Source organism: Lepidochelys kempii, chromosome 15 (assembly GCF_965140265.1).
Source record: "Lepidochelys kempii isolate rLepKem1 chromosome 15, rLepKem1.hap2, whole genome shotgun sequence".
Classification (NCBI taxonomy): domain Eukaryota; kingdom Metazoa; phylum Chordata; order Testudines; family Cheloniidae; genus Lepidochelys; species Lepidochelys kempii.
The window spans coordinates 8,752,950-8,777,962 of record NC_133270.1 but is presented as its reverse complement, the minus strand read 5'-3'; the positions used below and the strand labels follow the sequence as shown (position 1 = coordinate 8,777,962).

The 25,013-nt window shown below is 50.0% G+C and overlaps 1 protein-coding gene across 2 annotated transcripts in view; it reads left to right on the top strand.

Moving 5' to 3' along the window:
• TESC (tescalcin) overlaps positions 1-21,228 on the top strand; it is a 28,762-nt gene extending 7,534 nt beyond the window's left edge. Inside the window, exons 2-8 of one of the 2 annotated variants that reach the window (XM_073313065.1) lie at positions 10,457-10,526; positions 17,604-17,684; positions 18,407-18,546; positions 18,749-18,810; positions 18,907-19,014; positions 20,064-20,111; positions 20,898-21,228. In XM_073313065.1, coding sequence (XP_073169166.1) covers positions 10,457-10,526; positions 17,604-17,684; positions 18,407-18,546; positions 18,749-18,810; positions 18,907-19,014; positions 20,064-20,111; positions 20,898-20,975 — 587 coding nt within the window. In that variant the 3' untranslated portion in view covers positions 20,976-21,228. The other variant, XM_073313064.1, reaches the window with a different exon arrangement.
• The last annotated feature ends 3,785 nt before the right edge of the window (positions 21,229-25,013 follow it).

Below are 25,013 nucleotides of genomic sequence, written 5' to 3'. Positions count from 1 at the left end.
GACTCTGGTGTCGTAGGTGGAACTGTTGGACATGCTGCTCTCAGCCACGCATTGGGTACCTGTTTGGTGGCTGCAGAGGGTTGTGCGTTGATGAATTACCCAGTCATTGGAAAGAACAGACCACATCACAGAGCTTATCATTTCCATCTATCTGGGGCTGGAAGGATGGAGTTGAGGAGAGAGTAAATCGGTGACAACTGTGGGGTGAATGTGACAATTGTCCAGAAGTATTTAAGGGTGTGAATGCCAAGGTGGGGGAGAGATTACACGGGGGGAAAGGCCTCAATTCAAACCAAGACTATTTTAGGATGATACCTGGAAGTATTTCCTAACGATGCAGCTGTCAGACCACGAGAGTCTCCCAAGGGAAGGGGTGAAAGCCACATCATTGGAGCTGTTTGCAACTGGACTAGAGAAGCACTTCTGTAAATGCCCTAGGGAACCATCCTGCTTCAGCTGGAGGATGTTCCAGATGACTCAGCAGGTCTCTGACTCCCATGATCTGGCATGTGACTGTCCCTGATAGTCTGCTCAGCCCTTCACCCTCCAAAGCAGAAGTCTGAATAGGACAGAGAGCATGCATTAATACCACTGCCCAACAAAAGAGTTGACTTCACCCATGTAACGAAGTGGGACTGTTCTTAATGTTTCCTCTGACTATTGTGGGGGTGCCTCAGTTTCCCCTATGCAGTTCTTAAGTATCTAGGAGGTGGGATAAGGGTGTAAGATCATTGCAGAGCCCTAAAGGGCAGGTGTGTGCAGGGGTCTGGACACAGAGAATGGCCGACACCCTCTTTCCTGGCAACTGATGGCCTGGGCCCTTCCCCCCTGCAAGGTGAGAGCTAAAGAGTTGGAGAACAAAGGAATCAGGTGACCTCCTAGCCCAGCAAAGGGACAAAGCCCAGAGGAGGATGGGCTGGAGGGAGTTTAAGTTTGGGGCTGGCTGGAGACACGGAGTGAAGGGCAGACGTGGCTGTCTGGCTCACTGCCCCCTAAAATGGACCCAGCTCAGGGGGTCCTGTTCTTTGCACCTACAAGGTCTGTTTTAGACCATGTTCCTGTCGTCTAATAAACCTCTGTTTTACTGGCTGGCTGAGAGTCACGTCTGACTGCGAAGTTGGGGTGCAGGACCCTCTGGCTTCCCCAGGAGCCCTGCCTGAGCGGACTCGCTGTGGGAAGCGCACAGAAGGGCAAAGGATGCTGAATGCTCCGAGGTCAGACCCAGGAAGGTGGAAGCTGTGTGAGCTTTGTGTCCTGCAGACAGGCTGCTCACAGGAAGGCGACTGCCCCAGAGTCCTGACTGGCTTCATGGGGAGCAGTTCCAGAGCATCGCCCAGGGAGTCCGTGACAACCCACGATACCTTTGGGCCCAGACACTTTTTCTATTGCTATCTACAAGGAGTTTTGCTGTAGACTTCAAAGGCCGAAGGATCAAGCTCTTAAGGAGCAGGTGCCAGGCACACAAACTAGCATTTGTTTACAATCCCCATCTTTAAAGGCAAAAACGCCCTCCTTTTGCCTCCGCTCCTTTAGGGCAGGGCTGCAAGGCCTAAGCGGTCAGTGCTGTGCAGTGTAGAACTCTGGCAACGCACTAGACATCTCAGCTTTCCACGCAGAAAGGGAGTGAGGCTGCATTTACAACCTGGCTTTGGCTGGAGGAGAAATCTGATCGTTTAAAGACAGAGTGTTGTGTGCTTATGAGACTGTGACTCATGCTGGCCACCTGAGCCAAAATATCAAATTAACCACCTGAGAAGTTAAATGCTTACCCTGCCCAGGTGGGGAGAAACATCACCAGCTGGCTGTTTGGTGGCATTGGTGAAATGAGTTGATGATCTCAAGCCTGTTTCCAGCGCACAGGTGTTCATCGGACCAAACTAGCTGTCACAACAGACACATGGCCAGCAGAGCGGACAGAAGAAACCTGCGCTGTCCCTGTGTTTGTGTAGATGTGCTTCCGGGATAAACTGTCAATCCAGCACCTTTCGCTGGTACTAACAGTCACTTGGGCAACAATAAAACTGCCCTCAGTCTCAGCCCGGATTCCTCTCTCTTACGTGCATAAAAATAATGAAATGATACATTTGATTCATTGGGCTCTTTTCCAGGCTGCTGGTCTGTTTGCGTCAGAGCCCCCCCCCACTCCTGGCCTCAGAGAGATTCTGAATACTGCTGCCATTTTGTTGGGGTCCCTTAAACAGCTGTGTCAGCCCCATGCACAACAATCACCTAGCCTACAACAAAGCCACCTCCCAGCTCCCCCACCTCCAACATGAAAGGACCTTCAGTGACTGAAGTCAGGCTGGAGTAGGTGCCCTGGTCCCTTCTGATGGTGGGGAGGGGCTGAGTTCCAATGGGACTTCTAGTGGCTCTGGGTCCACAGGTACCACTGGGGCCCAAGGCCACCCACCACGTGAGGAATTAGGGCCAGTGTTTTAAAGGTATTTAGGTGCCTGAAGACACAGGTAGGCATCTAGGTGCTTTGGAAATCTCACAAGACATCTTCAGGCACCCAGATACCTTTAAACCACAGGCCTTTGGCTCTGAATACCAGCAGAGCTGCAGGGGCCCAGCTCCCTCCTGACAGAAGCAGGCACAGCTGCAGGGTGGAGTGATGTAATGGAGGGGAATAGCTCAGTGGTTTAAGCATTGGCCTGCTAAACCCAGGGTCCTGAGTTCAATCCTGGAGGGGGCCATTTAGGGATCTGGGGCAAAAATTGGCGATTGGCCCTGCTCTGAGCAGGGGGTTGGACTGGATGATCTCCTGGGATCCCTTCCAAACCTGATAGTCTATGATTCGTCACTAAAACCGGGGGTTTCATTTCTTTCCTTATTTGGCTCCAGGAATCATAGACTATCAGGGTTGGAAGGGATCTCAGGAAAAAAAAGAGGGGAGAGGGATAGCTCAGGGGTTCGAGCATCGGCCTGCTAAACCCAGAGTTGTGAGTTCAATCGTTGAGGGGGCCATTTAGGGATCTAGGGCAAAAATTGGGGGTTGGTCCTGCTTTGAGCAGGGGGTTGTACTAGATGACCTCCTGAGGTCCCTTCCAACCCTGATAGTCTATGATTCTATGAATACTGTAGAGTTGTGTCTGTGTGTTTACACTGTGCTGACTTTGTCCCTAGGCATTATTTGAATTCCAGCGGCACCCAGGCCCAGTGCAATACAAACATGTCCCTGCCCTAGAGAGCTGACATTCTAGCTCTAGCTGTAGTCATGGGAATCCACTTCCCAGCAGGGTTCTCAGAGCTCGGGTTATACTGGGACTGGGTCAAACCTACACGTCCTTGGTGTCTAACTTAACTTTCACAGACTGCCCCCTCTCCACCTTGTCTGCTCACGCACACATGTAAACAGCCAGCGAAGGAAAAATAATCCAGGGTGATGACCCTTTTAGAGAGGCCAAGATTTGTTTTAAACACACAGTCTGTGCTGCACCAGCCACCACCCCAACTTATTTATCTCAGCCGATAAGCCTCCCTTCAGAGCCCTCCCCTCCCTTTCTGCCTCCTGCTGCTCACAGCCGAAGCCTTCTCCCTAGCCCACAGCAGCTGCAGGGACGCTCCAAATGATCGAGAGAAGGCAGCTCCTGCAAGGCAGTAACACTGCTCCAGGAGTAGCTGCTATACAGGGCTTAAGGCAATGCTGATAACCTGCCTCTCGCTGTCCCAATGAGCCCAATGAATCCAGTGCCTTTCTCTATAGCCTGGAAGCCTGCACGTGGGCAAGGGCTTGGGACATCAGAGGCTAACGCCATTTCCAAGGGATATGAGCGGGAAGTGTTGACCCTGCGTGTCTCTCCTGGGGCGTTCGTTCCCTTGTGCAGGTGTTGTTGCTTTATGGAAAAGGACTGAGATTCTTTTGAACACAATGTCCGATCGCAACTGATCACCTGCCTGTTCGAGAGGAGAGCTGTGCCCAGCCTTGTGCTGCCGGGGTGGCATGAGAGGAAGACCTGGCTTTGAGAGAGACCCCTCCCCCTTTTGTTTTGTACCATGGGCAGGTGAATCACCTGGAAGGGAGAGGTGAGCCCATGCTGCAGCACTCAGAGCTCCTCCCCCCTCGACAGAGCAGTGCAAGCTCTTCACGAGCATGTAACATGGCTACCTGATGATCACTAGTGGTCCCTAGTACACTATAGTAGCACGCCATCTGTGCCCTCCGTCTGTGAATCTCAAATTGCTCCATAACCCACTGGGGGGGGGCGGGGGGGGGCTGCCGCCATTTTACATACATGGAAAGCTACATTACAGAGAAGTGGTGACTTGCCCAAATTCACTGGCACAACTGGGACTAGAACCCAGGCGTGCCATTTCCAAGTCCTCCCATGCTAATCATAGATGCGCTCTGAACACTCTGATGGCTGGGGAGGAAGAGGTACCATTTTGCTGCCAAATGGGATTTTTGTTACTGCTTGTGCGTTCCCTGAGGTTTATAAGACTTTGATGTAAAAACCAAGTTCCAGATGTGCAAGACTTCCTTGGCCCCATTGTTTCCATGGCAATGGTGATGTCAATGTGAAAGGTCAACAGCTGACTGCTAAGATTTGAAAGCAATGTGTAGAAAAAGTTTCCGTTTATGTGAAAACCATGACAGAAGTAAAACAGCAAAGCATAAACCACTGCAGGATTTTAAAAGCACTACATGGCTATAGTGGAGACGTAAGAGTAATAGGTTGAGTCCCATTTTAAGCAACTAGAGAGTCAAAATACAGCAGGATCCTGAGCATCCAAACAGCTTGGCCAACCCCACCAAATTTGTTTGGCTAATCAGGAGCCCGTGACAAGGGCAAGGAGACACGTTAGCAGTTACAGGGGGGTTCAGAAGCTGACAGTCTGGGCGTGTAAGAACTTTTATTGTAATAGTAGTTTTTTAAACAAAGGTCCTTCCCCATTGCATGAGAGACTGAACCACTCACACATGGGACTTTGCCAGACTTCATTGCAGGCAGACTGGAAAAGCCAGGTGCAACTGTTCCTGGTGAAAGTGAAAAGCATTAGCTGATGGAATTTACATCTCCGTGTGTGAGCGTGAGAAAAGGGAGGTCTTGAGACACTTGGGATGGAAAAAGAAATGCCGTGCACTGTATTTCTGGGCCCACCTGGTATTGACTCACTCATGAAGTCTTAAGCAGTCGGAGCTGGATGGCTGTGCTCACCTGGATGTGGGTTCTGAGTGTAGCCTTCGTGAGAGGCAAAGCCTAGCTCTGATGTCTATACCCAGCTGGAATTGATGTTTGACCGCAGCCACTCAGAGAAGAACCTGAATGCTCCCTGAAGTAGACTTTAGGCTTCTTGCTCAGACATGTTTTTCCTAAAGATGAGATTTGCTGCATTGTTGACGCTTGGCTGAGCTTTAAACTGTGGCTAGTGGCCATCCCATTCTTAGCCTCATGCCTTTCATCATGTTAGAAGACATCAGATCCTTTTCAGGTCAGCCATTGGGATGATGTGGATCTGGTCTAGCCATGGCTAGTCTTAGGTGTGTGATCGTGGCATCCTTCCACAGCTGGAAAGAGTGAAATTGTCCCATCCCCAACAGCATGCTGTTGCTGCAGCAGATGTAAGGATAGCTACTGTGAGTCACTGAGGGAAATATCAGCCTTCCAAGGGGAGCAGTGGGGGCAACAAACCTAATTGGCTTCAAGACTGAGCTTGGTAAGTTTATGGAGGGGATGGTACGATGGGACTGCCTACAATGGCATGTAGCCGATCTGCAACTGCCAGCAGCAAATATCTCCAATGGCCGGTGATGGGCCACTAGAAGGGGAAGGGCTCCGAGTCCCTACAGAGAATTCTTTCCCTGGTGTCTGGCTGGTGGTTCTTGCCCACCTGCTCAGGGTCGAAATGATCACCATATTTGGGGGTCGAGAAGGAATTTTCCCCCAGGTCAGATTGGCAAAGCTCCTGGGAGGGTTTCACCTTCCTCTGCAGCATGGGCCATGGATCACTTGTAGGTTCAAACTAGTGTAAATGGTGGATTCTTTGTAACTTGGAGTCTTTAAATCGTGATTTGAGGACTTCAGTAACTCAGCCAGAGGTGATGGGCCTACTACAGGAGTGGGTGGGGGAGGTTCTGTGGCCTGCAATGGGCAGGAGGTCAGACTAGATGATCATGATGTTCCCATCTGACCTTAAAGTCTATGAGTCTAATTGCACCAAGTTACAAAACAGTTCAGCAATAGGCACACAGAGAGACAGAAGCTGCAGCAAACAGCACAGAGAGCTTCCCAGGACCTGTAAAATATTTAGGCCAGTGAACTGGGGAGGTTTCCCTTTCAAGGCTGTAAAACAACAACAAAAATGGAGCAAAGCCGGTTACTTAAAAGTTAGAAAAATATCAGTACAGATCTGTTACCTTCTGGCAACTGGAGTTAAAATCATAGATCTGCCCATGATTTTTTAATGTGCTTGTGAATTACCTGCCCTGCTGCGAAAGGCCCATTAGTGAAAGCTTGTATTCCATCATATCCCATGTGATTCGATATGCCATGTCTCCCATCGACGGGGCTGGGTCAGAGAGAATGTGATGCTCAGTGGGCACATGGACATGAGCTAATATCTTGCACAAACAAAGCCAAAGGCTGCTTTTCCCACTGCTGATAATTACTATAGTCAATATTTATGCAAGTCTGAAAAGTACCAGCCCGTGACTGATTTGAGTCCTGTAAGTATGAACATGAGTTTCTGGCAAGGTATCAGCGAAAAGAAAATAACTTCCACCAAAATTAAGGAGTCAACAAATCAGTGATTGGTCTTGCCACAGCTTATTGCAGGTTGATATTAGGGCTAGTCCCTCTTGCAGTGGGAGGGGAGCCATGCCTAGAGCTTAGAGCATTGGAGTGGGAGGCTGAAGTCTGTCCAGGGCTCTGTCAGACTTGCAGTGTGATGTTGTGCAAGTCGCCATCCAGCTCTTGTCTCAGCTTCCCCATCGATAAAACGGGGATAATTCCCACTTCCTGTGTGGTGTGCAAGGCTTAATCAGTGCTCGTAAATCTCCTTGAGGTTCACAGATGAATGGTTGTGTGGGCCAATGACTGGAATGGCGTTCACTCCCGGGCGCTGAGTTTCTGAGTAAGATAGTATCGTTACTTGTAAGCTCTCTATAGTTAGGGGTAAACATCAGAGTTGCTGTTCTCCCTGCATGAGCTGCCCCCAGCTAGCACCCGTGCACAGCCAATGCAGTTACAGCATGTACCCATAAGTATTAACTCGTGGGACAACTGAATTATTGTACCCAAATAGTCTTCATATGCCGCAACACTGTCTTTCTCCACCATGGGGAGGTAAACTTTGCCACACTGCAGCAGAGCAGTGGTCTGTCTAGCTTGGTACCATCGATTAGCCAGTGGCAGATACTTCAGAATGTATAATATGCCACTACAATGCCCATTATTATTCCAGGGGTAGGGGAGGAGGGGGGAATTGAGCCCAGCTGGTGATCACCGTCATGATTTGAAGCAGGAGAATCGATGGCTCTTAATTTTATCCAAGGTAGCATAATTACAACTTCTAGGCTGATGGAGTGTCTAGGTCAGACGTGGGCAACCTACAGCCCTCCTGTCCTGAGCTCCGGTGCTCCAGGCAGCATGGTAAGGGGGCAGGGGCCAGGGGGGGCTGGATAGAGGGCAGGGGAGTTCGGGGTGGTGGTCGGGGGCATGGATTGGGGTGGGGGCAGTCAGAGGGCGGGGAACAGGGGGGGTTGAAAGGGGGCAGGGGTCCCGGGGGGGCAGTCAGGAAGGAGAGGGGGGGTTGGATGGGGCAACGGGGGGCAGTCAGGGGCAGGGGTTCTGGAGGCGGTCAGAGGACAGGGAGAAGGGGTGACTGGATGGGGCAGGGGTTCCGGGGGAGCCGTCAGGGGGCGAGAAGTGGTGGGGTGGGGTGGGGGGTCAGATAGAAGGTGGGGGCTGGGCCATGCGTGGCTGTCTGGGGAGACACAGCCTCCCCTAACCAGCCCTCCATACAGTTTTGGAAACCCAATGTGGCCCTCAGGCCAAAAAGTTTGCCCACGCTGGTCTAGGCAAAGATTTTCAAAAGTGACCAGTCTCTTTGGATACCTCCATGTTTGGGGGCCACGTTACAGTGCAGGGGCCTGATTTCCAGACAAGGGAGCTGCTCAGTGCTTTCTGAAGATCAGGTCCATTTAAGGTGTCTCAAATTGGCATCCAAAATTTATAGTTACTTCTGAAAGTCATAGTCCAAAAACTTTCCCTTTTCTCTCTCAAATATATTGCTTTTGAATTTCATAGAGCCCCCTCCTAATCTTGAAGTAAACAGGAAGGCCTGATTGGCTACCTTTATTTATTTTTTAATGTTTTATTTTTAATCAGCAACAGTGCACTTATGTCACTGACCCCTCTTAGGGGTAATTCCCCAAATATAAGCTACATGACTAGGGGGAGGGAGGAAGAGACAACTCTGTATCACTTAGAGACCAGATTCTCACCTCAGCACTTTGTATCTCAACTGTATTGTCTAGGGCTAAAATCTTATTGCAAGCTAACTTTAGCTTTTGCTAATGGGCCACCAGGGCATTAAGAGTTTGCTTGAGTGGCTCAGATTGCAGGATCAGGACCGTACATTATAAATTCCTTGGGGACTCTCTCATACTGTGGGTAGCTTTCAATAAATAATAATTCTACACCTACAATTCTACATGCTACAATGCAGCTATAAAAGTGGCAAAGAGTCCTGTGGCACCTTATAGACGAACAGATGTATTGGAGCATGAGCTTTCGTGGGTGAATACCCACTTCGTCAGATGCATCTGACGAAGTGGGTATTCACCCATGAAAGCTCATGCTCCAATATGTCTGTTAGTCTATAAGGTGCCACAGGACTCTTTGCCACTTTTACAGATCTAAACTAACACAGCTACCCCTCTGAAGCAACGCAGCTCTAGTGGATGTGGAATAGCCAGCATTGTTCTGGGCCTTTTCCCATACCGTGAGTACTTGGCTCATGTAGTACTTCACATGTTCAAAGCAGTTTACAAACACTGAACAGTCAGTCCCCACAGACCCTTCTGAGATAAGCAAGTAATGATACTCACCTGATTTATGGATGGGGAAACAGAGCTGCAGAGAGGTTAAGTGACATGCATAAGGCCACAGAGGGAGCCAGTGGCAGTGCTGGAAATAGAAGCTAGGTCTCCTGAAACCAGTCCTGCATTCTAACCACAAGTCCATGCTGCCGTATCCACCAACACCATTTGATATCTTTGCCATGCATCCCCTCTGCTGCTTTCCAAATAAAGTAGCCCTAATGGGTCAGATTTTTTCAAGGAAGTCACTGGAGCTGTAACAGAGCTGAATTATTTAGCCGAGTCCAATGTCTCCTCTTAAGGAAGCTCCTCATCCCCACTACTCTGTTGCACCAACATGCAACTTTCCGAAGAGCTGCTTGGACCTTTGACCCTTGTCTGGAAGTGCTGAAACGGCACAGCTGCAGCTTCGCCAGTCTAGCACTGTAATGTAGACGCCTGCTACAGGGGGGGAAGGGGCTTTTCCGTTGCAGCAGTAAATCCGCCCCGTTGAGAGGTGGTCGCTAGCTGGCCAGAAGAATTCTTCCGTCGCCCCTGCAGTGTCTATGCCAGTTTGGTTTAAATGCATCTCTCAGTGATGCAACAGGGTCAGCCTAAGTGTCTGGTGTAGACCAGGCCTAAGTGTATCTATGTCCATTATTTGCCAGCTATTACCGCCCCCACCTCATCTCTCTAATATCCTGGGACTGACACGGTTACAACAGCACTGCCTACGCTAGTCACCATGAAGCCCCAATGCACAAAGAGATTTTCACTTTCCCTGGTGGGGACACACTGGAGTAAGATTTCCCTTGACCAGGCTTTCTACTGGGCTGGTCATTGGCGAGTCCCCAGACACAAACCCCTGGTTAACACCGTTTCCTGCAGCCACAGCACCGTGCCGCAGACTGCCCGCTTCTCCGCAGGGATGTGCTGCAAACGATGCCACAAAAATGTCCCCTGTTGGGAGTGCATGCAGCAGAGAGGCGCAGGGAAGGAATGGGGACTGCCCATCGAGACAAGACGCTTGGTTAGGAGCCAAGGGGAGAGAGAACCCCACTTAACACGTTTGTTTACTAAGGGCCACCTGCCTTTTACCAGGGAGTAAACATATACTGACCCTCACACAGTGCTCCAGGTGTGTGACGTGATGGAGACTTTCCAGGGCAGCCAGGCGTATCCTCTCCAGAGGGAGCTTTCTCTGAAGGCCAAAAATATGGTGCTTGTCAGAAGTCCTGGGAATGTTTAGCAGGGATGGATGGGCAGTAGCCACAGGAGGAATGAGACCCTTTTTCAGTCCCCATGATCCTCTTCCAGTGCATTGCTGCTTCCCCTAGGGAAGGTCTGGCAGAGCGTGGGAGCCCTATGCGGAGACCTCATCTGCTGTGGCAGGAGAGGTTAGTGACAAATGATCTTTCTCTTCTCTCTTCCCAGTCACTTTGGAACAAATTGAGCACCTTCACCGGAGATTCAGGCAGATAAGTGGGGACCAGCCAACCATCCGGTAGGGTGCTTTTATTTCTGTATCCTTTGTTTATTGCCCTGGCTGGGTTGTTGTTTATAAACTCATTCCTTTACCGTGCACGTGTGCTCTTGCTCTGTCTCCGTCTAGGATTACAGAGCCCTGTGGAGCACTACCTGGATTATATCAATACCATGCATTACAGGTGATTGGTTCTTGAAACTGCCCAGAGAGGGAGAAAGAGAGCGTAATCTGTTTGCCAGGAAGAGACCATCTCTGACTCCAAAGGGAATGGTTACCACAGCATAGTGCCAAGGGGGCTAGGCTGCTGGAAGGGGCATCCCTTTCTTGGAATTAGAGTTTCAAACAAAGGTCCTGACCTTTTTCTGGTCACTAAGGATCCCATGGCATTTTTCACAAGTCGGTGATTGAATCCCAATCTGGAGAGTTAACTAAAATCTGCTTGTAGTTTCAGCTGCCAATGGTTCCTTTGTCTTTACTTTCTTTCCTAGACTGCTGTGTATTGTCGTTATATGCTGTTAAACATCAGCCCTGTTTCCAGAGGTGGCTGCATTCCTCAGCTCAGCTGCTAAAAATTATGTTGAAACTAGGGCTGTCAAGCGATTAAAAAAGTTAGTCACAATTAATCACACAATTAAAAAAATTATTGTGATTAATCACACAGTTAAGCATGCTGTTAAACAATAATAGCATATCATTAATTTAAATATTTTTGGATGTTTTCTGCATTTTCAAATATTTTGATTTTGATTGCAACACAGAATACAAAGTGCAGAGTGCTCATTTTATGTTTATTTTTAAAATATTTGCATTGTAAACAAATAAATATTATTTTTCAGTTCACCTGATACAAGTACTGGAATGCAATTTCTTTATCATGAAAGTGCAACTTACAAATGTAGATTTTTTTGGTTACATAACTGCACTCAAAAACAAAACAATGTAAAAATTTAGAGCCTGCAAGTCCACTCAGTCCTACTTCTTGTTCAGCCAATCGCTCAGACAAACAAGTTTGTTTACATTTGCAGAAGATAATGCTGCCCAATTCTTGTTTACAATGTCACTTGAAAGTGAAAACTGGCGTTTGCATGGCACTTTTGTAGCCGGCATTGCAAGATATTTACGTGCCAGATGTGCAAAAGATTCATATGTTCTTTCATGCTTCAACCACCATTCCATAGGACTTGTTTCTCTTAGTGATTGGCTGAACAAGAAGTAGGACTGAGTGGACTTGTAGGCGCTAAAGTTTTACATTGTTATGTTTTTGAGTGTAGTTATGTAACCAAAAAAAAAAAAAATCTAAATTTGGAAGTTGCTCTTTCATGATAAAGAGATTGCACTACAGTACTTGTATCAGGTGAAATGAAAATTACTATTTCTTTTGTTTTATCATTTTTACAGTGCAAATATTTGTAATAAAAATAATAAAGTGAGCACTGTACACTTTGTGTTCTGTGTTGTAATTGAAATTGTTATATTCAAAAAAGGTAGAAAAACATCCAAAAATATTTAATACATTTCAATTGGTATTCTGTTGTTTAAGAGTGTGATTAAAACTGTGATTAATCGTGATTAATTTTTTTGAGTTAATCATGAGTTAACTGCAATTAATCAACAGCCCTAGTTTCCCCAGCACAAAATAACTTTTTGTCTAAAATTCATATTAAAAAAACCCTGGAAACTAAAATGTTCAGTTTTACAAAACCAATTTTTTTTACCAAAAGTCCCAATGTTTTTGGAAAACGTTTTTGTTTGTTTGTTTGTTTTTTGAGTAGCAAGATGTTCTTGTTTTTCAGTTTTGTTTTTCATCAAAAAAGTGAAATATGTTGATAGGAAATTTTGAACAAAAACGATGGGTTTGCGTGCACGTGCTTTGGGATCAGAAACCGCTGTCTCAATGTTGTGTGGGGTTCTTTGAGGCTGGCTGGTAGACATTGGAGCCAAATTCTAAAAACAGAGAGTTACGATGACACTCCTTCCTCGCATGTGCCCTATGGCAGTACAAGGAATGTCAAAGCACTGAGTATCAGAGAGGGCAGAAAAAGAACCGGGGGAGGGGACCATGAGAAATCTGGTCTCCATTTCCTGTTGTTGTAACAGGTTCTCTGACTCCCGTAAGTGACCTTATCCAATGGGGATATTTCGTGCTCATAAATTTCCTGTTCCTGTTGTTAATAAGATTTGGCTCTAGCAGGCAATGGGGTTTTTTCTGAGGAAGCTTGTTTTACACACATCCAGATGTTTATCTCTGAGCGCAGCCACTTATCAAACAAAATGCAAAATGCTGCAAGAAGGCGGAAGAGACTAAGTCACAGTACGGAGAAAAGATGTAGCGGCATAAAAGGAACTGGCCTCACTCTGTTAAGCCTGAAAGGACCCCATTCTTTCTGGATCACCGTAATTGCTCCTGTTCATGCAGGGCCAGAACCTGGTGAGGAGAGGAGGCTTAGATCAATCGACGGCTGCCCGGCAATTCTTGGCCATTCATTACTGTTTCAGGCACCAGAACCCTGAGATTATTTTGTAAGTGAAGCAGCACAGAGGAACTCCTGGTGCCCCCGAGAACATGGCCTGCTGAATATGGGTGGGGATTTGTATGTGCGATCAGCTTTCACTAGCATTTGAGGCTGCAGAATGCCAGAGGGGAGACCCTACAAAGGAAGAGGCATATTCCCCTGCATGGCTGAAAGGAGCTGAGAAGTCGCTTCTGTAAATGATGTGTGGGAGGAAGGGAGTGATGGAGCCTCCAGAAATATTTCCCAGGTGGGGAGAGGGGGAGAATAAGGAAGCATGGAGTCTGCAGAGAGGCCCTCCCCTACCTCCAGCCAGACACATGGCCTGCTTCCCCGCTGCCTCCCAGTGTGGGGCACCACCTGCATCTGTGGGAAGTGGGTATTAATTGCTATCACCAGGACAAAAGAGAGGAGGGTTCTGATATCCTGCTTGTCTAGCTCCCACCCCCCTTGCCCAGATGCAAATGACTCCAGAGGATGCAAAGCAGTGAGAGGATCAGGCCCTTGAGATGGGAACGATCTTGGAGCCCTGCCCCAAAGCTCTACGTGTCCGAGCTCTAGAATGGCTGAGGGCTTCGCGAGCAGCCCCATTCCCTGCCCTGGCCACTAGCGACATTTCTGAAATTGATGGTACAAGATGGGGAGCACTGGCCAGTGTGGTGGGGCGGGGTGGCCGGAGGCCCAGGGATAGCGGTGGGGAATCGGAAGCTACCAGCTAGGAACGGGGATGTTTACTCCTGCCACTTTGGTGAGGGTGAAGGTGGAGGGACGATTCAATGCTACGTGTTATCCAGGGCATGGGGGAAAAACCCCACTGTCCCCCATAGCTACAGAACTGTAACCTACACCTGAGCATCCGAGGGCTCTCTGGTTGAAGTCCTCCAGTCCCTTGTTGGTTGAATGGAGTTCCCGGCCAAGTCCAGTACCTGAAACTCATCACGTGTCCCAGCTGGATTCCCCACCGCAGTCTGAGCCCTTCCAGCTAGCCATGCTGGGCTCGCCAGGAGCCCCCCGGCGGCAGGGCCAGCAGGGCTCATGCTGTGTCCCTCCAGGGGGAACTGGCCATGCTGAGTAAAGCTGCTCATTCCACAGTGAGTTTCTCTCAGTAACCAGCCACGTCAGGCTCCCCCTGGCCCTGCGAAGAGTCGGCCCCGCCTGCCCCGAGCGGAGCGGCAGGATGACCTCTCGGTCGCAGCACAGTCACCGCTGTGTGGTGGAAGCTGTCTGTCCGGCAGGTGCCAGGGCAAACGACAGAGACGCACAGGAACCTGCTTTGCATAATCTGTCTGTCACTCTTCTCCTCCCCCCCCACCCCACCCCCCGCCTTCAAGAGAGAGAAAACAAACAGCAGCTGTCACAGTGACTGACAAAGGAAATCTGTCCCCCCCCCCCCCCCCGCAGCACAATGCAAATGTCTGCGCGTCCACTGGCGTGTTGGCAGTGACCCCTGCTTTGTCCTGGGGAGCATGCAACGGGCTCATTAAAACCAGTGTCACTGCAGCCGAGCATGGGCTATGGGATCACAGAATCATAGACTATCAGGGTTGGAAGGGACCTCAGGAGGTTATCTAGTCCAACCCCCTGCTCAAAGCAGGACCCATCCCCAATTAAATCATCCCAGCCATCTTTGTCAGGGATGCTAGGGGCTGACACGGAGGTGACACCCATTCCTTACTGAGAGGCCCAGCACTGCCCTTGCAGTCGCTGGCCAGATGACTCATTCTGCGGGGAGTGGGGAGGGGAGTTTGTTGGTGCAGCCTGTCCCCCTGAAGCAGCAGGTGGCTCAGCGTCTTCCCACTGCCAATGCCCTGCATGGCTCTCCTCCCTGCAGTCTCCCTCCATTGCCCAGTTTAGGAACCCCTAAGACAAGCACTGAGAAGCGGCAAGAAGGTGGGTTAGTGATCAGAGTGGGATGTCGCAGTACCCGGGTGAGCTGCCCCTCTGGCCCCTTGGCGTCTTGTCGAGTGCAGCCCCACCCGGGTCTCAAGCCATGAGCCGCCATCTGGCCCCGGGTGGGATAATGTGACTCTCCTGCTCTATATGGGCCCTGGGTTGCAGTCCCCTGCTGCCAAGTGTGAGGCTCAGACCCCGCAGTCCTGTTCCCTCTAGGCAGTGACAAACTGCCTCCTTAGAGCCAAGTATCCTTTATTCAGAACACCAAGGTGTCCGAGAGAACCTATCCCACAAACCGATGCTATGCTGCCCAGCCAACTGGGTGTCTAATAAATTTGTTAGTCTCTAAGGTGCCACAAGTCCTCCTTTTCTTTTTATGGATACAGACTAACACGGCTGCTACTCTGAAACCTAGTTCCCTAGAGACTCTTCCTCAGAGCATCTCCCTTACACCTCCCTGGAGAGCCTCTGGCAACTGATGATCTTCCCTCTCCCCCTCTCCCCCTCACCCCAACTTCTCCTCTTCTAAGGGCTTTTCACCGTGCAGTGACGTTTTGATCTCCAGGCCCCCAGCTGGCCAAGCAGCTGTGTCACTTGGGCCTGGAGCCTGACGCTAGACCACTCTTCTGTAACTGCCCTTCCAGGGGTGTTCCGAGCTGGGAGCCATTGGTTCCCCTCGCTGCACAGCGCCATTGAATTTAAGCCTTGCAGGCCTAGAACAACCATTCCACCACCCGCCAGTACAACACAGAACAACACAGTCTACAGGAGACTCTAGTAACCTACTATACAAGAACTCAAGCTCATTGCCCGGACCACATACAGTGTCCAACTCAGTCTCCATTTCTGTCACGTGGGAGACCTGATCCCCAGCCCCCACTTGCGCCCAGCGCCTTGCCACTTATTCGTTCCTTTCTTGAGACAGTTTGTGCTGGCAAGTTTGCACCTGCCTCGCCAGCCGCAGCTGGGGTTTGCACCGTCGTTTTCCTTTAGTAGCAGTGACTGCCAAGAGGTTTCCAAGTGATTTAATTCAAGTCCTTCCTACTGAAGGCTCAGCTGCCGAAGACACGTTCCATGTCCGGCGCCGAATGGAAAGCTGGGAGGAGGTGGCAAATTTTGCAAAGCTACTTCCGTTCCCCCAGTAGCACAAAGAAAACATTTTGATTAAAGGTCTGTTTCTCAGGCAGATAGGGACTGATTCAGAGAGCTCCCTGTCTCCATAAATAGCCAACTCTCCCTCTGCCCCATCGTGCTGTGAGATTCTCAGAGCGTGCAGATCTCCAACCGTGTCATAACAGTGAGCGCTTGTTACAGCGGGTAAGAAAATTGCAGATGTTATCGCTAGGGATGATGTGTGGGCCTGTTCACTCCTGTGGGGCACGCACATCTCTGCCCCAGTGCACCTGAGCCACCTCTGGGCCAGCCTTTGCTCCCTGAGCACGAAGCAGGGGGTGACACCTGCAGGAGAATGCAAAGCACGAAGGGAAGCAGCATTTCCCCGGAAAGGCTGTTACTCCCTGGTTCTCCCTGCCAATGGTACATACTTGCAGATTCAGGAAGGAGGTGATGGAGTTGGCAGAATCACCCCCCACCAACTCAGAGCACTAAAAGTTATGAGTCAGGCCCCGCAAAATCATGAGCTTAAGGAAAAAGTACATATTAGTTCTTTTAATTTGCTTTCTGGAATCGGTGCTTTTAGGGTTCAGGTTTTCAAATTTTTTTCTGCAACGAGGGTTAGAATCTTTTAAAAAGCCTTTCTATATGATCACATGACTCCAGGAGTTGTGGCTTTATAAAAAAATTAGCAAGTAGCATGACCTAGCAATGCTGAGCTAGCCCTGCTTCCATAACGCGTAGTATTGATAGACACCCTTTGTATGGCCCGTGCTATTACCAGGGAGTATAGTGCTAGAGAAGAGCCAAAACAAAAGCTGAGCGATTGGGAAAGCAGCCAAATGGAGAAAGCAACATAACGTGAGCCGCAACAGAACAAGAACTGCGAAATGCAGCATCAATGAAAGTAACACAGGAAGACACTATTTCCTCCCATCCTTTCCTGAATGGACTACAAATAGACTGGCTATTAATGCCTCGTGGGGTGGAAGGATCTGCAGCTCTGCTAGGCGGGATGCTGCTCAGTGCTAAGCTCTTTCTGCTCGCACTGAGCTGAGTAATCTGAATGGTACGCGAGGATGTGTGGGCAATGCTTGGCATGCGCTGAGTAAATGCCCTGTTACCAGAAGGGTTAAAATAATAGATCCTCCAGCAGTGAGAGAACTTCTGAGATGGGAGCTTTTGAAATTTTTTTTAATTGAAGGCACAGCTCAGAGCAGCTTTGGTTTGGCAGTCCCTGTTAGCACACAGCTGTGCGTGACTGGTATGGGCCTCTTTCAGTTTTGGGGGTTGCATTGTCCCTGTGTGATGGTCTCCTACATCCCTGTGCTCTGCTGGTTAATCAATGTAATGAAGCCAGGCCCGTGGCAGGGATGAATCTGATGAAGCTTTTGTGCTTTGGAAAGTGGAAAATGACTAGCGTGTAGTAATCTGTGACCAAATGGTCTGGAGCTCGTCATGGGACGAGAGCCCCTTTTGTGCCCCAACCCGAGGTGTCTTAGAGCAGTAATTGAAGTCCCCATTTTCCCTTCTGCTCAGCTTCATCCACCCTTTGTTGCTGTCTCTGTTTTCTTTACAGCAAGGAGAGTTTTGACAGGATCCCCGACCTGGAGTTCAATCCAATTAGGTCGAAAATTGTCCGTGCCTTTTTCGACAAGAGGTAAGACAAGCAGTCCTGGCAGCTAGCCGAGAGGTTTGATGTAACTGTGTGCGTATCCTCTTTCACTGAGTTTAAACTATAACAGGCCCTCAAGCAAAGCTGAGTGGCTTTTGTTCATTTGTAACCTCTGTCTCATTTCCTTCTCCTTGGTATCATTTCAATCTCGGGTTGCCAACTGGAGGGCAAAACCCTCAGCCAAACTAACTGGCGAGTGCTGTGTTCTGTCGCTTTACGGGAGCAGCGAACTGGAGAAGGTTTTGCGAGTGCTGCAGTGAGGGGGGGCTAAGCACTGCACGGGTGAGGCTTTTGGGGAGACTCGGGGCTGTTGGTGTCACCCTGTCAGGAGTATCCAGAATGGGGGAAGCCGGGGTGAGGTCACTGTGCTGTGAGCCGACTGCCAGTGCCAGGATGCCGAGCCAAAGCTGCACAGCGCAGAAGCACCCAGGGTGCTAACCCAGTGGCTAACCCAGAGCGGTGAAGCCCCCGTGGGCCTCTGTGTCACACACATGTAATGTTAGACTGCGCAAAACACGAGCAAACAGAGAGCAGGGAGCAATCCTACAGTGACCAGGGTGGCATGGCTGGAGAAGATCTAATAGGCCGCATCTCTCATCTCTGATCTGTGATGGAGCGACACGTGCTAGCTGAATGCTCACTGCCAGTAGCTTCGTCGCCGTCCGATCTGTCATTTCTCACCTTGTCTTCATCTCGGGCCTCTGCAGGAACCTACGGCAGGCGCCCAGTGGGTTAGCTGATGAGATCAACTTTGAGGACTTCCTGACCATCATGTCCTATTTCAGGCCTATTGAGATGAACATGGACGAAGAGCAGCTGGATCACTTCCGGCAGGAGAAACTAAAATGTGAGACTTCCCAAGAGTCCCCGGCCCAGGGCTCCCCAGTTTTCGAGGGTGGGCTGCACAGACACCCCACTCCTCCAGCTCTTTCGCTATGTCCTTACATTTGCAGTAAGCCTCTGGGTTCTGGGGTGCATGATTATGATTTGGCCATCAGCCATGGGAGCCGATGACTGAGCCTGTCACTCTCCTGTGCCTTGTTTCCTAGTTCTCTTTCACATGTACGATTCGGACAACGATGGGAAGATCACCCTGCTGGAATACAGAAAAGTAACGTATTGTTCTAGCCTTCCCCTCTCCCGAAGCCTTTCCCAAAACCACTGCCACCCCTAACACCAGTCCGCCTTGCTTCCCGCTCCCCGCTAGGTGGTGGAAGAGCTGCTGTCTAGGAACCCCCACCTGGAGAAGGAGTCAGCGAGATCAATTGCAGATGGTGCCATGATGGAGGCTGCCAGCATCTGTGTGGGACAAATGGTGGGACCCCTTTGGGTGGTATAATGATGTGTAGATATTGCGCCACGTGTCGCTGGATGCCAGGCCCTGCAGAGTAATCGGGTGCTGCTCCATGGACGAGCACGCTGCGCAGGACCCGTCTGGTCTGTGTCATGCACTCTGCTCCCATGCACTGTGCTGCTTTTGGGCTGAGCACTCCAGGGCCGTATGTGATGCGCCACATGCAGCCATCGCTACCCCCCCCCCCCCACCCCCACCCCCCCCCGCTGTCTGCCAGATCCCAATTGCAGCTGGTCACGTCAGCAAAACGGGTGCACACAAAATTCATCAGACAAACCCCACTGGGCTATAGACATGTCTCCACGTAGGCCCCATTCAGCTTGTGCTTACGTCCCATTGCAGCCTCACTGCCTTGAAGGCTGGAACTCTCGAGCCTTCTTTGCTAAGAGGTCCAGAGGCCTGAACACCAAAGGAACAACAAATTATTCGTCCCCTTTCACTGTCCTAATGAGGTGGCATTTGGTGCCTGTTCCTTTGGCCTGCATCAAACGGGCAGCTGTTGCTGCGGACTGGGACTTGTTGCTGGGGCTGCGAAGCAGGGGACGCTGCCGCAGCCGTCCGTATTAAGTTGCTTGTTTGCCGTGGCGTCCCTGGGCCAATGATTGTCTGATTGTCCCGGCAGCCTCAGTGCCCAGACAGCCAATTGTCTTGGGACAGAGCAGAACGCCGGCAATGGCTTCAGCTGTGTTCTTTTCCTCGAGCTCTACTCGTCTTGGAGCCTCGCCTCACCTCACAAATAGAGCAGCCCATGCCAACAACAAACTGGTTGCACTTGCGGGGGTTTTTTTCCTGGTCTTATCTAATAACAATCCTTTGCACCCTAACACTGTGAGAGGTAGCTAGGTATTACCCACGTTTTAGGGGTGTGGAAACGGAGGCATGAGGAGAGGAAGAGGCAGGTCTCCTGACTCCCCGACCCCTGCCCAGACAACCCTATCTCTTTCCAATCTTTTCAGTGCTATTAACAGAGCTGGAGGGGAGTTAATTCTCTCTCTCTTCCCAAACCCTAGGAGCCAGACCAGGTGTACGAGGGAATCACATTTGAAGACTTCCTTAAGGTTAGTGAAGACTTTTGTGTTGCTCAGACTAACTTAAACAGGGAGCTTTGTTGGGGTGGGAGGAGCTCTCGGGCTGAATTCAGCAGAAGAATTCATTCCCCAAACTGGTCTTGTGCAGTCGTTGCTGCCCACTCCGTTTCGGGGTTGCAGTGACGGGGAAGGTACCTGTGTGCAGCACCTCATCCTCTTTAGCTAGTGTGCCAAGATGCTGGTTCCCATGCTGGGCTGGCTCCCAGGGCTATTGCAAAGGCTGGGGCCTCGTTTATCCACTGCCACCTGTCCTCCCTTTGTTAGTAGCAAAGCCATGACTGCCCCAGGCTTTTCTTCCCTCCAGACGCAACGTGGTAACAGCTTCCAGGAGTGCAGCACTGGCAGTGGGCTGGGCAGGTTTCCCATGCGCTGTCTCCTGCCAGCATGCTCAGTGTTGTTCTGAAGGGCTCACTTCTGAGAGACGCTCGGTCTCCAAGGCCCCTTTGATCTTGACAGAGGCTGTCAGCTCGGGGTGCCAGATGGGACCGTGGTTTGTGGTGTGGACCCTGGCCCCAGATGAATTGGATGGAGACACTCAACTTGCTTCACGCAGAGCTGCCAGGTGGTAGCAGCGTTCAGCCATTACCAGCGTGGCACCATCCTTGGCCATTCAGCGAGGGTGTTAGACAGACCAGCTCAGGGTAGAAGGAATGAGAAGGGCTCCTGCCTCTTAGGAGCCCCCAGGCAAGTCCATTGCCGGGAAAAGACCAAGACCCTGACGTCCATCGCATTTAACCCTGCCTGTTCCAATTCCAGATGTGGCAGGGGATTGACATCAACACCAAGATGCACGTCCGCTTTCTAAACATGGAGCCTATTGCACATTGCCACTGACCTCTGCCAGTCCACAGAGCCACTGACCTGCAGGGAGAGGGGAGCGGAGCCTTGAGCAGAGGAGCCAGGCCAGCCATCTCCAATGGCAGGTCCATGCTTTGGGTACCAGATATCTGTCGTTTTGCTACCAGTGTGTGTGATTAAATCCTATGCGGTCCCTGTGTTCCCACAGGAGCTGCGTTGTGCTGCGTAGAAATGTCTGGGGCTTAAATGCTGACTCCGTTGTATAATAAAATAAGAGTTTTGTTTTTTACTCTCTGCCCAAGGAATGTTTTTCCCCCTTCAAGGTGACCTGAAACCTGGGAGTGCAGCTTCTCTAGAGCCTCCTGTTGCAGAGCGACAAGGTTAGCAACAAGGAGGCGATGCTCTTGGGGGGGATAACAGGCAGCTGTTATCCTCAACTAGAAAGCAACTGCTGCTGTTTCCACGCACATTGCAAGTGCAATAAATCATTCTCTCCTGCCCTCTTGCAGCCAAGGATATGCTCAAGCATGTGGCTGGGGGGCGGGGAGTGGTTTTTCCTCTGTTTGCAATTTTCACACTGGTCCTTTCGGGATCTTTGACAACAGCAGTCAAAAAAAAAAAAAAACAGAACAAAAAACAAAGGGACCCAAGCTTAATGTAACAGGAAAATGAGTTAGATTGGACCTTTGTTACCCTTCAGATCTAATGTACAGATGGGCAGGACTCCCACGTTCAACTTATGACTCATATGACCTCCCCACCCCACCCCAATACACACACACCCACACACTGAATTTATCATGCCCACATGCCCATCTGACTCACCTACCCTCTGCCCACTAACCAATGGGCTTCTGGCATTCCCACCAGCTGAGCAGATTAAAGCAACCACTCCCCTCTGTTTGCATGGTAAGCTCTTGGGGGCAAGCAGTATCTCTCACAAAATATTTATATGGCATCCAGCCTAGTGGGTGGCTCATATCTTTGTTGGCATCTCTAGGTGCTGCCGTAATACAAATGATAACCTCGATTTAAAAAACAAAATCACCTGCCCTAAAAAGTTTCCTTTTCTTCTCATTTGTATATTTCCATTTCTAAATGTGCACAGATGCAGATAGGCAATGGAACAATGACATATTTAAAATCTTGCCAACCCCAGGTCCCAGAAATGGAAACTTTCTACCAGTGAAAGGGGTTAAGATCCAATATCCACTGAGATGTTCACTTATTTCTAGGCCTGGCAGATCTAAACCCCATATTATGTGTAGAAAAGCAAACTGAGATCTTCTTCTTGGCTGGTATTAATATATATAGTTCTTCCTTTGGACTTCTGTCACCAAGGCAGCCTATGGTAGGAAAAATAGGGGCAAAAATACTATTTTTAGAAACTCTAGATTGGTTTTTTTGAAAGGAGGTTTTTCTACAAAAGATGTGGCACAAACCGAATTCAAGTGGCCTCAGCCAAAATGTTTTTGTGCCACTGCTGGGCTGGGCAGGGCAGGGCAGCTCCCTTGCATGCGGATAACACCCTTATGCCAGCAGTGTGTGGGTGTACACGAGAGATGGTTTAGTGCACGGATCTGCCTTAAGCAAGCACCTTAGGGCCTAGTTACGTTTGGTTGCCTAGCAGAGATTTGCCCTTAATTAAAGGGTGAGCAAATGCGTGCTGGGAACCCTGAAGATACTGGAGAGTGCGTTCTTAGTGCGGGAGCAGCCGTGGTGGGGGGTAGCACATGTTTCTATGGGCAGGTCTACACTTAAGCTTAAGTTGCTATGTTACATCGCTCAGGGGTGTGAAAAAGTGTCCCCTCCCTCCCCCCCGAGCGACAGAAGTTTTGCACTGTCCACACTGGTATTACGGCGGCAGGAGACACTCCCCGGGCATGCTGGATTTTAAACAAGCTCTGGGGCGTGTTTGAATATTATCGTTCCCCCTCTTCATGCTGGGAGCCCAGGGGCAGCTGTAGGCCCACTGCCCTCCCCATAGGACAAGGCAGATGCCAACCACTCACACTGACATAAGGGAGCCCTTGGAGTACACATGGACTGTGGAATTATTAGAGCTTACAGCTTTTCCCAGCAACAGAGACCCCAAACAGACCAACCGTGATGCAAGGGGGAGATGTGGACTATTCAAGGCATGGCTGTGTAGATCCACATGCTTTCAGGAGACGTCTCCACGAGGGCTGTGTACCACAAGCCTGTGCCCTCATACCACCTACCCCAAGCGCATGTAAGGCTGTGCAGTCCCAACCCCCACCCCTTTCCTTCCTTCCGGCTGGGGCTGAGAACCAGAACTCAGCTTAGGGTATCTTCAAAAGCTCGGCCCTGGCATCCGCTGGAGACTCTTCCATGAAAGAGAGCGACACCTCTCCTCCTGCGGCACCAAGCACTCTCCTCTTTCCTTACAACACGGCCCAATTCCAGGGAATCCCTGGGCATCAGGACCAAGTGACCCTCACTGCCCTCAGGGATGGTGACAGAAAGATGCCTGGAGATCCCACAGCCCAGTCTTTCTCCCCTCACTGATTTACGTTACCCCATAACTACCCCCATGCTGTGGCCCACTTAATCACAACTAGCCTGATCCTTCGGGAAACAGCCCTGTGACTCTACTTTGCAACAAGGCCACAACCCTAGTCCCGAAGAGGCCATTCAAGGACTGGGCAGCCCAGCAAAAAAGATCAGGATCAATCTTTGCTACCAGGTTTAGCAGTACCGTTACCTGCTACCCCAGTGCCGCCCTGCCCCCTCCAGATCCTGTGTCTAGGCAGCTCTCTGGGAAACTGTGCAATCCCTGTTACTGCTCCCTGCATTTAACACCCCTTCAAAAGGCCACCTTGATACAAAGAACGATGCCTCATTATCTCATCCCTCATTATCTACCTGTCTTTGTCCCAGGCGTGAGTAGGGAGCCAGCAGAGAGGATAGAGTTTCTGCCTCTGGAAGAGGCAGTGATGAGATCCCTCTCCCCTCAAGTACTGCTCCTGCTCCAGAATGTCCCTGCCAGGCACCAGTGCTGGGATTCACACTCCCCACCCAGCCAGGTTCATGCGCTAGAAACGTGCACTTTTGTTCCTAGCCCTGGGAAAGGCCAGGTGGTTACCTGTTATTGCTGCAGGAGCACGCGTTCTTTGAACACCTGCTCAGGTGGAACACAGGGAGGCTGTTTGCATCTAACAGATCGTAGTGAAAATAAACCATCTTTCATCTGCACAGCGCAAGGTCCATTTATAGCACTGTAGTCAGAAAAGCAGAGCAGGACATTCCCTTTCAGGCAAAGGCGCTAATTACTCATATCCTGTCATGGCTACTTTCTAACACTGGCAATATCCTAGTTTGCATTTGGGTATACAGTACAGCTGGAATTAACAAAGATCAGTCTGAATCCGCTGTCTGGTAAGTGAATGACAGAGATAGGATCAGTCCTGTTAAAGGGATAGCCCTCCAGCACACCCAATGTACAACAGCAAAACAGGAGCAGCATTAAGGGCCCATTGCAGAGCAGAGCAAACCCCCCCAATAACGGACTAAGTCCATGTTTGGTCCTACGTGAACTGGTGCCAGAGATATTTCATCAGACAGCAGGGATTCTTCACTGGACACACTCACAATTCCTATGCAGAGCATCTCTTTCACAGCAACTCAGCAACCCCTTCAGTCAATAAAGTGAGACAAAAACCAAATTAGATAAGGCTGGGGAGGAAGGCAAAGACGTCAAGATGGATTCCAGGGAGCAGCTATGAAACAGGTTGGGACAATGTGCCAAATGCTTCAGTTATCAACCAAAGGAGGGACAAAGTTGCCTAGGGGCAAGGAGGCATAGTTAAGGAGTAGTGAAGCGAGTCAGAGCATGGTGTAAGGGTGAGCAAAGGTTTACACAGCACAGCAACAGGTCACACATTGTATTCTATGGGGGACAGAGGCAAACAAAGAGGTGGGTGATCTGGCCACACGCACCTGTCCATGTCAGAATAAAGACAGGGGCATCTTAGACCATTTAATGAATAGCCTAGTTATAGCAGAAACGTTCTTCAACAGGTTTCTGCTACACACCTGAACTAAATCAGATGC